This window comes from Tamandua tetradactyla, chromosome 12 (assembly GCF_023851605.1).
Source record: "Tamandua tetradactyla isolate mTamTet1 chromosome 12, mTamTet1.pri, whole genome shotgun sequence".
NCBI classification, from domain to species: Eukaryota; Metazoa; Chordata; class Mammalia; order Pilosa; family Myrmecophagidae; genus Tamandua; species Tamandua tetradactyla.
In genome coordinates, this window is record NC_135338.1 from 25,315,515 (window position 1) to 25,330,646 (window position 15,132).

The following is a 15,132-nucleotide window of genomic DNA, read 5'->3' on the forward strand; positions in this document are numbered from 1 at the left end:
CAGAGCCATAGTCCAGAGTCAGTTAAGAGTTTTCTGAAAGAATCCAGATATTGGTGCTGTGAGGGTTTTCTTAAAGAAGTGAAAGAGGAACTCTGCTCTTGAGCCAAGTCACTGTGATTCCTGGAGTTTAGATGAGGCTGCAAGTGTGGTCCTCTTAAAGTCAAGAAGGTTGGGTGGCAGGAAATACATGGTGAATAAAGAGGAAAGTAACTAGTCCAAATTCCCATAAATCAACCCTACCATAGCTTGGCTCCTCCTATGCATTAGGTTTTGGGGAGAAAATATGATCTGTGCAAGTCATATGAGGGTTTTCATATTCTATATTCTAGTAATTCTGGCAGTAACAGGAATAAAATAGATCTGGACAAATGAAAGGCATTTAGATGAATCTGGCAGTGTACTGGCCTTTTACTGAATACCAAGCAGGCAAGGCTGGAAGATTTTGCTCCTTTCTGGCTGCCCTGAAGGAGAGTCAGTTTGGTAGGGAGTGGTAAGCAGACTCCTGCAGTCTTCTTTTGGGTCTGGCGGCCACCACCTGTCAATCCACTGGAATGCTGAGCAGGTCACAGCTGACATCCCACAGCCGTCTTGCTATCGTCTCATTACGAGCCTGAGCAGAGACCCAGGCCACATGACAGTCACTAGAAGGGAAAGAGGGGGGCTTAATGCACAGGGCTCAGGATTAAATCTGTTCTCTGTCTGGGATAGGGGATATGACAGAAAAACAACCCAGAGATAACATATCTTCTAGTTGCTTCACAGGATCCAATCTGTATCCCACAGAAAGTATAGTGTTTTTAGACCTCTTCCTAGACCTCCTCTGATCATACCACTTTGTCTGATATACAGTGTGTACCATTTAGTCTTTTTCTTTTTTTTTTGCATGGGCAGGCACCGGGAAATGAATCCGGGTCTCTGGCATGGCAGGCAAGAACTCTGCTTGCTGAGCCACCGTGGCCGCCATCGTTTAGTCTTTATAATCCTCTTTGTATGGATGGATGTAAGTGTAATATCAGTGCCTGTCTGACACCTGTGTCAGCTTGTTCAAATAAGTCTATAAGGTGCGTATTACAGGACCTTGGCCGTATACAGTGTCACACAGCTGAAATCCTGCTGTTTGCATTGGTCATGGGTGCTTAGAGTAGGAAAAAGCATTTCTTTTCTGGTCTATCTGCATTTAAAACTATTTTGTGGCTAGTGTAAGTAAAACCAGCTTCAAAAACAACTAAAGAAAGGAAAAGTTAAAAAAAAAAACATGCATTCAGTCATGTGTGGCATAAAATGCAAAATGCGCATTGTAATGCATGTCCAGACAAGCCACATCACCACAATCTCCAGTCTGAAAGACCCAGAGCCTAGAGTGGTGATGAGCCAACAGGGCAGAGGTATCCAGGCCAGTGAACTGGATCCCTCTGGAATACTGTTAGCCACTGGAGCAGACAACACCAGCAGTGTTGCCATCTATATCGTCTGCCTATACTAGATCCCGTGTGTGTGGGAAGTGACAGACACAAGGCCTGAATCTTTTGCATTGTGTGGATCAGCGAACTTCAGACAGTATCTGGCTCATGTGATGGCTCTATGTGACAACAGGAGGTGAGAGAAGATGTGTTGATCAAAATGATGCCAAGCGCAATGTGCCACATGCACCATGCATGCCTTTATCACTCACAAGGACTTACAAGATATCACCAAGGAGGACACAAACCCTGACAACTACAAGGTCTTATTTAATTACAAGAACGAAGAATTAGGAGCAGTGTCTCTTTGGATGGCGACTTTCATCTCTGGAAGGCCAAAAATACACCCTCTAAGCTCTATCCCACCCAGCTGCCACATTGCCGTGAAAATGTGTGTCTGGCCCATGGTGAATGGCCAGTGTATGCAGAGGGTTCCCAAGTCATGTGACCTTGGATCCACGGCAGCCATCACACAGCATCAAGTCTGTATGCTCCAGGGAGCAAGGCAGTGGCATCCAATCAGTGTGCACATCACACTGGGGCAGGGGACAGGGCTCCCTGCTGTTCTAGGACATCTAATCTCAGGGATTTCTGGAAGACAGGCTCCCAGCTTGTAGGCATCTAAGTTTTGACTAACAGAGGAGAATCTGAAACTAACTATGGCAGAGGTTGGCTGAATCATGATGAAGTCTGGATTACTTTTTAGACATTGATTTTTTTTTCTCAGTACTGTTCATATCCACTATTACAAATCACCCAGAATGAAGCTCTTTGTAGCAGGAGGTTCTTTCCTTTCAGGGCACCATGGAAAACATGCTGGACTCTGGAATTAATAACAACTAACTCTCTCCCAAAATGCAGACATTTATACTAACTTTAAAAAAAAATATATATATATGGAAAGCGGTAGTGGATAGGGGATGGGGTACACGGGTTAATGGTTGCTAAGGCTGAATTATGGGTATATGGGGGTTAAATATAATTATTTTGTTTGTGCCTGTGTATGTTCAAAATTCTCCATTTAAAAAGTCCTCTTTTTTAAGAAGAGAGTTCACAGATACTATTTCAGTCCTGAGAGCAATAAACAAATAGAGATTCAAAGTCATTTTCATGTAAGAAAATAGAACTCTGAGTTCCAAAAGGAACTAAGAAAATTGGTCTGACATATCAAAAGATAAGAAGACAAGAAACAAGCTAGAAGAAAAAACGAAAAATCATGGAAATGTAACTCACACCAAACTTTAAAACCTGTTCTACACTACTTTTTAAAATGTACTTGGATATTTATTGCTTTCTTATAAATATGTAATATTTCACACACACAAAAAAAATGTTAAAAAAAGAAGACGAGAAACAAATAAAAAACAATCACCACTCTAAAAGAAAATATAAACAAAATCAAACCTAACATTTACCAAAAAAAAAAAAAAATTAAAAAGTCAACTGGTTACATTCCTCTACAGAAGGTAAAAGCCCTAGAGTCAAAAGGCAACAGTGGTATTAGGCTATATACTTTTTAAAAAGGATACATATTTCATTTGGGCAATAAAATTCCATCTTCAAAAACCGATACATTCAAACAGGGGGAACAAATGTTAAAATAAATTTAGATTGAAATGCTGGTGATTGGTGAGGGGGAGGGGTAAGGGGTATGGTATGTGTGAACTTTTTTCTGTTTCCTTTTTATTTCTTTTTCTGAATAGATGCAAATGTTCCAAGAAATGATCATGATGATGAATATGCAACCATGTGATGATATTGTGAATTACTGATTATATATGTAGAACGGAATAATCAAAAGTTATGAATGTTTGCACTTGTTTGCTGTTTTTTTTTGTATTAAAAAAAATTTAAAAATTAATTAAAAAAAAAAAAAAAAAAACTACAACCAGATACATTCATACCTGAAATGCTTCCCACTCAGAACCTCCAGGCCTTCCGTTAAGGCACAATACAGGCTGGTCTGTGCTCCTTGCTGAGGCGTCTTTAAGAAGGGGGAGAAAAGCCACCACACGCATCTGAGGAGGGATGAGTGCCGAACCAGTTCAGAGATGACCGTGCCGGGGTGTACAGAATAGGTCGTAACGCCAGAGCCTGGGGGGGGGGGGCATGGAGAGAGGGAAGGACAGGACTTGATGTTGCAGAATGGCTCAAGAGAGCAGAGGACGTCAATAAACACGTGACCCCCTACCCCACATGCCCCATGTGGACTCCCTGTCCACGATGATTTCCCAAGCCCTCTTCACAGTAATTTATACCCTCAGTTCACGGATTAGGCAGTTAAAGATCAGAGAGAAGTTAACAACTCTCTTAGGAAACAGTAGAGCCAGGCTGCGACTTCTCAGCAGCTCCTGATATTGACCACCCCTTCTCGGAGCATTACTCTTCATCACTGGCTTCTTCCTTTACCTCTACTGCTTTTCCTGGCCTTTCTGGAGGCTAGGTCTCAGTTTCCTGAACCAGGTCTCATCCTCTATACAATCTTTAAATGTTGGAGCTCTCGGGGCTCACTAAACTCTCTCTCTATACCTTTATGGTGTGCATATGCCTATCCACAGCCCAGATGGATTGTCTGAACTCTAAACTGACCAGGACTTAGCGGCCAGACTACTCAGTTTCAAATCCAGGCTCCACCACTCATCAGCTGTGTAACCTTAGGCACATTCCTGCTTTTGTAACTTAGTTTCCTCATCTGTAAAATGCAGATAATCATGATACCTACACTCATACAGTTGTTTAGAGGATTAAATGAGTTAATCTAAGTAAAAAAAAGCTTAGAATAGTGTGCTAAATTCATGTGCTGTCCCAGGTCCTCTACTGGAAACCTTGGGTCCACAATGTTTCCAAATGTTTTTGATCTTAGAAAGGTAATATGGACACACATACTGTCTATTACTTAATTCCCCTAGTATAGGTCAGGTTTTGCAGCCCAATGAGTTCTGGCGCCAAACTTATAACAACACTGAACTTTCAGATTTGTTGAAACCTGAATTCCAAACCTTCTGGATTTCAGAAATGCAAATAAAGGATTGTGGACCTCAGTTTTACATTATCTGAGCATCCACTCTAGATATCTTCTAATACTGCAGGCTCAAGAGGTAAAAAAAATGACTTCCTAATTTTAAGGCCAAACCTAGTTCCTGCAGTGTTTCCTACACCCCCAACCAGGCACACGGAGCAGTTCTTGACAATTCCCTGCCTCACTCTGCATATCCAAGCAGTAAGCCCTGTGGTTTTCATAACCTAAACATCTCTCAGGAGCATCCACTACCCTCTATCTCTACCATACTAGCCCAGATTACCCTCATCTCTTGCCTCAATATTGGAAATGCCAGCTGCATCCACTCATGTCCCCCATTTTTAAAAGGCTTTAATTTTACAGGTTTCCCAGTGCTCTCAGACCTCTCTCTCCCTCTTGGTTTCTATACTCTAACCACAGCAGCCTTCTCTCAGTTTTTCAAACTAAGCCCGGACTTGTATGAATTCTCTTCCTTCTGCCTAGGATACTCCTCAGCCACCTTCTTATTTGACCCTTTGCTGTTAGGGAGACCCCTCTCCATAGTCCCAAGACCTGTTTTATCCTAATGGTTACATCTAGTGTCAGTTCAGGTCCCTCCCTTCCGTCCCATCTCACCATGACTAAAAAGCCTTGACTTGTTCCTCAGGCCTGACTTAATTAAGACAATAACCGGTGAAGTGGTCCCATTTCACATGAGGAAATAAGTCTTGAAAAGCCAGTGATCTGTGACAGGTAACACAGCTAATAAGTGGTAAAGCCAAGCCTTCCGACTCAAAGTCATTCTCCCATGCCCTGCCAGCCCTCTTCCAATCTTCAGTTGTGACCATTTAATAAAAGTGGGCCCAGCTGAAGTCATGGCAGGTCCTGTCCAGGTGACAGGCTCCGGAAAACAGTTTCCATCCCTGTGGTTTCTATCTACCTCTCACTGCCTCCTGCCTCCGCACTCAGTTCTTTGAAGCCCACCTTTTAGCCTCCGGGCCAGTTCCCGAGTGAAGAGAATGTTGGCCAACTTGCTGTGACAGTAGGCCAAACCACGGTTGTAGAATTTCTCGCCCTGCAGGTTATGGAAGTTTATCCTTCCCAGGTGATGTGCTAAGGAAGACACATTCACTACCCTTGATGGGGCTGATTCCTTCAGCTTCTCTAGCAACAGGTGGGTCAGTAGGAAGTGACCTGTTGAGAAAAACTGGATTTAATAAGAGTTCAGGGCAAATATTAGGGTAAGGGGAAGTGGGGAAGGCTAAGAAAGGGAGAAGCAGAGCTCAGCTATGGGAAATGGAAGCTCAGAATAAAGTCTTTTGCCTTGAACTTTTCATTATCCACCAGAGGTTTAGTGAGGGTTTAAGGAAACAGGAACAAAAGACATGAGATTCCTTCTTATATGGACTAGGTCTGGACTGTCTAAATATGAAGTTCAGTCTTATTCCAACTTTGGTTAACATAACCCTCTCAGACATGAGGCCCCTACCTAATGCTGACCACAAGGACCACTACTAAAAAAGTAACATGGGGTCATGGGGTACAAGGGTAGTTCAGTGGTAGAATTCTCACCTGCCATGCATGAGACTCAGGTTCAATTCCAGGCCCATGCACTTCCCTACCTCTACCCACACCCCTGCAAAAAGCAAGAAAAACAAAGAAAGAAAAAAAACCCCAAATTTAACAAATGGTGCTGCAATAATGGGATACTCATATGGAAAGAATGAAATATGACCCCGGGCATACAGCATACCCCCCAAAAAAGTAACATGGTCCTCAATCCATCAGGCTGTTCAAAAAATGCCTCAAGGTAAACTGAGTCTAAACTACAGATTAAAAAGTAGGCAGGAAATAAAAAGTAGGCAGGAAGCTGAGTGGTGCTCAAGTTTATTATCCTTCAGCTTTCAGAAAGGATCAAATTATTACCCACTTATTGTCTCTTATAACCAATTGTATCCCTCCAGCCCATAAAGGGCCATCTTTCTCATGAGCCCACATTTCTTACCCAAGTGGTTGACTCCCATGTGCATCTCAAAGCCATCTGCTGTCTTAGAATAGGGATACATCATCACTCCTGCATTGTTGATCAAAATGTGAAGCTGCTTTTCCTCTGCAGGGAAGAGGAGAGGGAATTTAGAGGCAGCTGTGTTTAGCCCACTTTTCCCAATACAAAGGCTTCCCAAGATGAATAGGAAGATTCCAAAGAAAGAGAATAAAGGATAGTCTGTATTTGCTCCTTCCACTGGGGTTCAGATCCCAAAGGTAACATTGGTTTCTTTCACCTCTTTGCTACTTCTGCTCTCTCACAGAGCTCACTTCCTAATGTGGTTTGTATTTTCTGACTATAAGCTCATATTAATGGAAGGTGTTTTTCTTGGGAGGCCTAGATCCCTGGGTTAAGAGGGGGGTATCCTCTAAAGTGCTCTTGGATTTGCTTCTGCTAAGATACTATAGTTTTTTTTTAATGTTAATTTATTAGCTCACAATTCTCACTGTTCAGTAGTACATATTTTACCATTTGGTGGTATGTATTTAGGCCCAAATGTGATACCAGCTTAAGGTTATAATTTTTTGCAAATACCTATTTGTCCATTGATGTCTTAAAGAGATGGTGAGATTCTCTGTCAAGTCCCTGAGTTGATGGCCAGTTGTACTAGCCCCTATCCCAAGGACAAGATGGCCCTTTATGGGTCCCTACCTTAAATGGAGCCTTAAATCCAGCTCCCTAAATCCAGGGCCAGAGGCCTCATCTCCTATCCTTATAGGGATATTGAGATCCCAAATCCCAGACCCTATGGCCCAGATTCAGTTCTGATTCATATGAGATTTCTGGCTTCAGTTCTTGCTCACTGCTATGCCTTTGATTCTGCTCTCCTTTTGATTTTGCCTCCTGAGGATTTCCCTTTTTTGATAATGAGTTCAGCTATGAATCAGAAGTGTTTGGTTATATCTTATACAGCATTTCTATGCATTGGAGAAGGAGAAGGAATCGTTTCCTTTTGGCCATGTTTGTAACGCTGATCATAGACCCATGGCACAGACTTCAGTTCTACACTTACCTGCTAAGAAACCCTTAGCAAAGGCTCGAATAGATTTAGTATCAGAAAGGTCCAGTTTCCGCACCAACACCTGCCGGTTCCCTGTCTTGGTCTGGATCTCTTTGGCCACCAACTCCCCCTTTTGTACATCCCGGCAAGCCAAATATACCCGGGCTCCTGCCAATCAACACATAAGAGGCAAAGTATCAGTTCTGGTTTTGAGTGGGAGTAATAGGTCCTGATAGCAATGTTTAATTTTATTTTCTACTGCTTTTGTTAATTTTTTTTAACTAGGAATTTGTACTCCTGCTTCACCAAGTGGGTATCTGATAGGCAAATCAAGAAAGAAAAATAAATAAATAATATTCATAAAGTGCTCCTCTAGGGAGCACTATGCTAGGTTCAGACCAGCGTTGTCAGTGAGGCACTTTAGTATTCTTAAAGTACCAGACTGGGAGGACATGATGAGAATAACCATAACCAAGCAGGTAAAATGGCAGTGGCAAGTCAGAATTGGAAGCAGATGAACTTGCCTCTTTGAGCCAGCTCTTTGGCAGTCTCTTTCCCGATGCCTGTGTTGGCTCCAGTGACCACAACTACTTTCCCAGGAAGCTGGACAGTTGATGTACACACCCCACTCAACAGTAGTTTCCTGCAGAGAGAGGACAGCTTATCAGTTCTTCATTACCTTAAACTCAAGCAGGGAGTTCCTGACACTGCCAGTGTCTTCAGATCCCCAGGCTGAGATAGGCCTAGGTTTTTTCACTGCTGCCCTTTCATAGGTTTAAAGAAGGTTTGAGGAACAAAGACAAAAGTTTTCTGCTCAAGAGAGGATTGTGGGAAGATGGTGGAGTAGGAAGCTCCAGGAATCAGTCTCTCCACCAGAACAACTATTAAACAGGCAGGAACTGTCTGAACCAACTATTTCAAAAATCCAGAGTCCAGGACAACAAACTGCAGTAAATACCAGTAAACTGGTCTCTCTATGTGTCATTTTCCAGCACCTAGCTCCCACTGCCACGACAGGAAGCAGTCAGGTCTGAAGGCATGGCTTGCTGACTCCAGAAAGGGACATAAGAATCTACTCCCCCAACAAGTGGGGCAGGCACGGGTGGATCTCTGATAATGGCTTTTGATGAGCTACTTCTCATCTCTGGGGGTCCATTTCTGAGGATGGCCATTGTTCGAAGCCACTCTGGACAGTTCAAGGGCTGCACTGGGTGGGCAGGTCAAGAAAGCATGGCTTTGGGGTGTCGTGGAAGAAACTCCTCTTGTCCTGGCCAGCCCCTGGCTCATGCCCTCTCCAGGGCAGTTTGGACCCAGCTGGTGCTCCCTCTGTGGGTTCCTGGCTTTGTTCCGGCTAGGAAAAACTGACTTGGGAAAACCTCTTGGGTGCATGCCCCCACCCCCGCCCCCACCCCCATGCCCCAGAATTTGCCACCCAGGCAAAAGTAGCTTAAGGCAAGAAAAGAAAGAGTTGAGACAGAAGACCTGGGGCAAAGACTTACCTGCTTTAAGACCCACAGCTAAGGAATACCAGAGAGAGAGAAAGATCTTTCTCCTGGGAGGCAGAGTGGGTATTCAAAATCCTGTAAAGAGGGGGAACTCCTAGGACCACTAGCAATCACAAGCCCAGGACAAGACGCGATCCCAGAAAAGACAGGACCCTGTACTTTCTTTTTGCCTTGGGTGGATCTTCCTGATAGGAGGGCTGTCGCTCAAGAAAATATCTGTCATATCACTAGCTGCTTGCAAACTCAAGAAACAGACATCTCAGGGAATAAATCCCAGAGTTAACATTAAAAAAAAAATCCTAAAATATATAATGTGCAACAAAAGATTACAAGACAAAGAAACAGGAAATGAAGGCCCATCCAGAGAAGAACATAAAAATCCAGAAAAGACATCAATGAAGATTTTTTTCATGGACATATCAAAGAGAGATTTAAAAAAAAAGCTCTTCAACATACTCAAGGAGATGAAGGAAAGAACAGGGAAAGAACTAAAGGATATCAGAAAAACAGTGAATGCTCAGTATGAGAATCTCAATAAAGAGAGAGAAATTTTAAAAAGGAACTAAGCTGAACTACTGGAGTTGAAGACCACAGTAACTAAATGAAGAACTTCTAGGAGGTTTTCAACAGCAGACTGAGGCTGGCAGAAGAAAGAATCAGCAAACTTGAAGACAAGACAATTGAAATGACTCAGGCTGAGGAGCAGAAGGAAAAAGAATTATAAAAACTAAAAACAGCATAAGAGACTTCTGGGATACCTACCACCAGGAATACCAATACACAGATTATGGGGGTACGAAAATGGGCAGAAGAACTATCTAAAGAAACAGTGACCTCTACCTCATACCATATACAAAATCAACTCAAAAATGGATCACAGACCTAAATATAAGAGCCAAACTATAAAACTCCCAGTAGAAAATGTAGGGAAGCATCTTCAAGACCTTATGTTAGGCAATGGTTTCTTAGACCTGATACTCAAAGCACAAGCAACAAAAGAAAAAATAGATGAGTGGGACCTTTCAAAATTAAAAACTTTTGTGCATCAAAGGACTTTATCTTGAAAGTAAAATGAAAGCCTACACAACAGGAGAAAATATTTGGAAACCAGATATTCGACAAGAGTTTAGTATCCAGAATATATAAAGAAACCTTCTACTCAATGACAAAAAAACAGCCCAATTAAAAAATGGAAAAAAGACTTGAATAGACATTTCTCCAAAGACATACAAATGGTTAAAAGGCACATGAAAAGATGCTCAACATCATCAGACATTAGGAAAATGCAAATCAAAACCACAACGAGAGGGGATAAAGGGTAAAAAATTGGATAGATTGAAATACTAGTGGTCAATTAGAGGGAGGGGTAAGAAGTATGGGACGTATGAGATTTTTTCTTTTTATTTCTTTTTCTGGAGTAATGCAAATGTAAAAATGATCATGAGGATGAACACACAACTGTGCGATGCTACTGTGAGCCACTGATTGTATACCATATATGTACTGTAAGTGTGTGAAGATTTCTCAATTAAAAAAAAAACACATATACACAATGAGATACCACTTCACAGCCACTAGAATGGCTACTATTAAAAAACAAAAGGAAAATGACAAGTGATGGAGAGGATGTGGAGAAATAGGAACATTCATTCATTGTTGGTGGGAATGTAAAATGATGCAGCCACTGTGGAAGACAGCAGTTCCTCAGAAAACTAAGTATAAAGCTACCATACGATCTGGCAATCCCACTTCTAGATATATACCCCAAAGAATTGAAAGTTGGGGCTCAAACAGATATTTGCCCACCAATGTTCATAGCAGCATTATTCACAATTGCCAAAAGATGGAAGCAATGCAAATGTCCATCAACCAATGAATGGATCAACAAAATGTGGTCTATACACACAATGGAATATTACTCACCCAAAAAAGGAAGGAAGTTCTGATACAAGCTCTAACATGGAGGAACCTTGAAGACATTATGTTGAGTAAAATAAGCCAGACACCAAAGGTCAAATATTGAATGACCTCACTAATCTGAAATTAGAATAAGCTAATTTACAGAGTCAGAATTTAGAATACCAGTAACCAGGGGAGGGGGTGGGAGAAAGGAATAGGGAGTTAAGGTTTAAAATGTACAGTGTTTCTATTTGGGATGATGGAAAAGTTTTGGTAATGGATGGTGCTCACAGTCTGACAGTAGCATAACATTGTAAACATAATTAAGAACACTGAATTGTATATTTAAATGTGGTTAAAAGGGGAAATTTTAGGTTGTATATATGTTACTAGAATAAATTTAAAAAAATCAATAGAACTGCACAATACAGTGAGTCCTAAGTCAAATCATGGACTATAGTTAATATAAATAGCACAATTATAAAAAATGTGCTTTCAACAATTTTAAGAGATGTACCACACCAATGCAAGGCATTAATAGAGTAGGATATGAGAATCCTGTATTTTGTGCATGCTTATTCTATAAACCCACAACTTGCCTAATTAAAAAAATTTAAAAAGTTGTCCAGGGCAGGCCACGGTGACTCAGCAGGCAGAGTTCTCGCCTGCCATGCAGGAGACCCAGGTTCAATTCCTGGTGCCTGCCCATGTGAAAAAAAAAAGAAGTTGCCTGCTCTTGTTCAAAGACAAAAATGACTCCATTATAAGGACATTCTTTAGAGCTGCTCCTTGCAGTACAAGAACTGGATAGATATTTTGATTAGCCATGCTTCAGACTTGAGTTCCCCATAAAGCACATTTGGCTCAGAAATCCCAACACTCAGGCCAGAAGAAGAACTATGAATACCAATCTGCCCAAAGTTGGCATCTTATGGCCTTAAGAAACAGCTATTGTAATACAAGCTTAAATTATGAAAACCTACGGACCTGACAAAAACAAAACACTACTCCCCCCATCCTACCCACCCAAAATATGACAAAGGGCAAAAATATACGGAAGCCAGGAGTCAAGTCCTGGTTTGTGTAGTCAGAATCCTTTCTCCTTAATATCTGTACTACCCGCCTAAATGAGTGAAAGCACAAAATGTACCAGTGTTTTTCAGATTGTTCTTTTCTCTTCTCTACAATATTGGGACTTAAGTTAAAAGGCTCTGGTGACCTGGAGTTGCACTCTTTTTCTGGGGGGGAGGGGGGTTGCATGGTCTGGGAATTGAACCGAGTTTCCCACATGGAAGGGGAAAACACCTGTGCACCCCTTCTTTTTGGGGGTGGGGGTGGGGGGCAGTGCATGGTTTGGGAATCAAATCCAGATCTCCGGTATGGAAGGTGAGCATTCTACCACCAAACCACCCGTGCACGCCTGGAGTTGCACGCTTAAAGAGCACCTCAATTGTTTTCACTGTACTTGGAATTCCAGGTGCACACTACTAGCCACTGAAGCCATCTGAGTATTGCAAACAGGCAGATAAGGAGGCAAACTAACTCAGAGTGCCCATCAATGAACACCTTCCTCCTCAGAGAATAAGCCTCCTTGCTCGGCTTCCCACATTCCTTCAGCTGTAGCTTCAACATATTTTCCTCTCCTTAACCAGCAGGAATGGAAGAGACAATCACAACCATAAAAACCCAACTCTGGCCTGGCACCCATCTTAGTTGGGGATAGGGTACTTGGAGTGGCCGGGTGGGGGTGGGGGGCAGAGGGGTGGGGGGCGGGGTGGAGCTATCTTCAATTCAGACTCAACTTTTCACCGAAATTCTATGTGGAATTAAGAGGGTCTGTGGTGGAAAGAGATTAAAAAAAAAACAAAACAGCACTTTCATCTCTTGAGTATGGGCACCCATGTGTGCCTAGAGTGGGATGTGCCAATTGTTCAAAGAGGAGAAAAAAATACAAATACAACTGGAAGACGGGCATCAAGGAGAGAAAGTAAGATTTTCAAAAGGAAAAAAAAAAGTAAGTAAGTACACATGAATATGGTTAGAAGCGGTAGAGTGTGAGCAAGCAATGCTTTAGGTTTTATTCGGTAGTCGACCGCCCACCTCGGAAGTGACTTACTGAACCAATCAGCAGGCCGCCTGCTATGCAGCCCATTGCTGAGTCTCTGGGACCCTAGGTAGCTCTGTCACCTGGTTAAGAGTCCGAAACTTGCCCTTCCTGTACCCAGATTCCCCGATGCTCCTGCTCGGAAGGCAGGATTGGGCTCATGATGAAACATTCTTCCTTTCGCTCCTCTCCTTTACAACGTCTACCCGGAGAAAGACCGAATCTCACGGCAACGAGAGCCAAGCATTGGGGCTGCCGATGCCGGGATCCCCATCGAGGACCAGTTTCAAAAAGCAAAAAGTTGAATCGCTCACCCCGAGAGTAGATAAAAGGCCGGAAGCAAGAAAGTAGTTAGGGCTGCCTCAAGGTGTGCCATATCCCATTCTAGAGTCTGAAACCTCCAAAGTTGTAAGACTCAAGTGTTCGGTGTAGCCTGGCCCTCGGGGTTCCCTGCACTCGGAAGCAGGGGCTGGTGAGACAAAAAAGGGAACCCGGAGAAGCACAGCATGATGCCCCGGACCGCAGCTCCTTCGCACGGCTTGGGGTCTCCTGAACTCACTTTCTGGTTCGGCCTCGATTCTCCTTCCCCAAACGGCTAGACCTCTCCTCCCACCAACCGACCCTGCTCCGCCATCCTGGGGTCTCCCAGGGGAGCTTCCTCTTCCTTCTTTTGAAGAAAAGGAGCTATTTCAGTGGGGATTAATGTACCCCACCCCAAAATATTTCGCAAGAGAAGGGGATAAATTTGCACAGACCTGATACGGGGCACGGCGACGTATAGGAGAAAGGGGAGAGGGAGGAGCAGGAGCAGGAGCCCAACCATGTCTGCAAGGAGGAAGCCGCGGGGGCTGCAGAGACGACTGAAGCCCTACCCGGTCTCACTCTCTATGGCTTCTGGTCCTAGACACGCCCCAGTTCAAGTTACAGCAGCCCGGGGATGCAGAGCTCTCTGGGAAACGTAGTCCACAGCCCGGTCCCGGCTAACCGCAGGGAGAGCGCTGTTTCCAGACGCCGAGAAAAGTTAAACCATGCGCCAGGCTCCCGGGCAAATCCCTGATCATCCAGGATCTAGCATCACCGCGATCATGCAACCACCTGTCCCTCGGCCCTCTGGCCCCTAGAGTCCTGTAAAATCTCCTTTCCCTGTGCCTAAGTCAAGACCCTGGTCCATTTCTCCCCAGTCATAATTAGGCAGTTACCGCATGGTTTCTCCTGGAAATCAAACATTGGTGTCTGGAAATGTTCTAAGGCCGATTCCACCGGAGCGGTTCGAGTCTGACAGTTGGTGAAGTGGCGGGGGGTAGAGGGGTGGGTGGCAGGGTGGATCGCTCCCTCCTCGCGGATTCCTGTATCCAATGGAGCAGAAGCAACTGGTCTTTGAAGACATTTCCAGGCGAACCACTTTATTGTGTCTATTTTGTTTTCTAATTGTAGCCTACCATGATTTTCCTTGTGTTGGTTAATTGTTAATAGAATATAGTTTTCCTGATGGCTCGAATAAATTGTATTAATTCCCAGGGTAGTAGTGAATTTCTCAGGTTGGAACAGTTGGTTTTGCCAACTCATGTAAGTGTTTAATCCTGTCTTGAATTAAGCCCATGAAAAAGTTCTCTGGGAACAAGCAGGTCCTCTGTTCAAACTGAATCGGTTCTTTCAGCTCTGCCATCTGAGGCTTTTGTCTGTTTTCCTGGGAGTGGAGGAGGGGAATGTTTGAACAAGTCAATATTTGTCTGTGATTTTCTGACTCTTTTAAAGAATTAATTTCCACTTTATTGAAAGATACATGTTCCAAGGTCAACTGAATCAATGTATTTAATAGCAACTGAAGAGGAGAGGGTTTTCTTCAAGCAAAAATTCTGACATATTTAACATGAGATTATCTAGGAATTATCCAATTTTGTCATATTCTCATTATTGTCATAACTAATATCTGTATAGGGGTCTATAACTTTATAAAGGCCTTTCACGTGTTTTGATCCTTATTTGGTCATTTATTTGACAGGTGTTTATGGCGTTGCTACAGTGTACTTAGCACTGGGGTGAGGTCTAGCAGGGAGCCACGCAGACATGACCTTTACCTTCTCAGGGTTTATGGACTATCAGGGAAGACTTTAGACAA

At 43.1% G+C, this 15,132-nt stretch overlaps 1 protein-coding gene and 1 pseudogene across 2 annotated transcripts; one reads left to right on the forward strand and one right to left on the reverse strand.

Annotated features, from left to right (window-relative positions):
- Positions 1-302: 302 nt before the first annotated feature.
- Positions 303-14,344, reverse strand: RDH11 (retinol dehydrogenase 11). 2 transcript variants are annotated; one of them, XM_077122809.1, is made up of 7 exons: positions 14,213-14,344; positions 8,030-8,148; positions 7,518-7,673; positions 6,464-6,568; positions 5,443-5,652; positions 3,365-3,554; positions 303-641 (listed from the first exon to the last, which is right to left on the reverse strand). In XM_077122809.1, exons 1-7 carry the CDS (start codon positions 14,215-14,217, stop codon positions 539-541), a joined length of 888 nt encoding a protein of 295 aa, XP_076978924.1. In that variant the 5' UTR covers positions 14,218-14,344; the 3' UTR covers positions 303-538. The 2 variants fall into 2 exon arrangements, with proteins under 2 accessions (XP_076978924.1, XP_076978923.1); XM_077122808.1 differs by lacking the exon at positions 14,213-14,344 and adding an exon at positions 13,769-14,202.
- LOC143651901 (DDB1- and CUL4-associated factor 12 pseudogene) lies at positions 1,212-2,293 on the forward strand (annotated as a pseudogene).
- Positions 14,345-15,132: the final 788 nt, after the last annotated feature.

Excerpts from the sequence above, each read along its gene's own strand:
- RDH11 (XM_077122808.1), bottom strand. The coding sequence starts at position 13,836 with ATGGTTGGGCTCCTGCTCCTGCTCCTCCCTCTCCCCTTTCTCCTATAC. Across the intron at positions 8,149-13,768 it reads GTCGCCGTGCCCCGTATCAG|GAAACTACTGTTGAGTGGGG; the intron begins GTCTGTGCAAAT and ends CTCTCTCTGCAG. Across the intron at positions 5,653-6,463 it reads CATGGGAGTCAACCACTTGG|GTCACTTCCTACTGACCCAC; the intron begins GTAAGAAATGTG and ends TTTTCTCAACAG.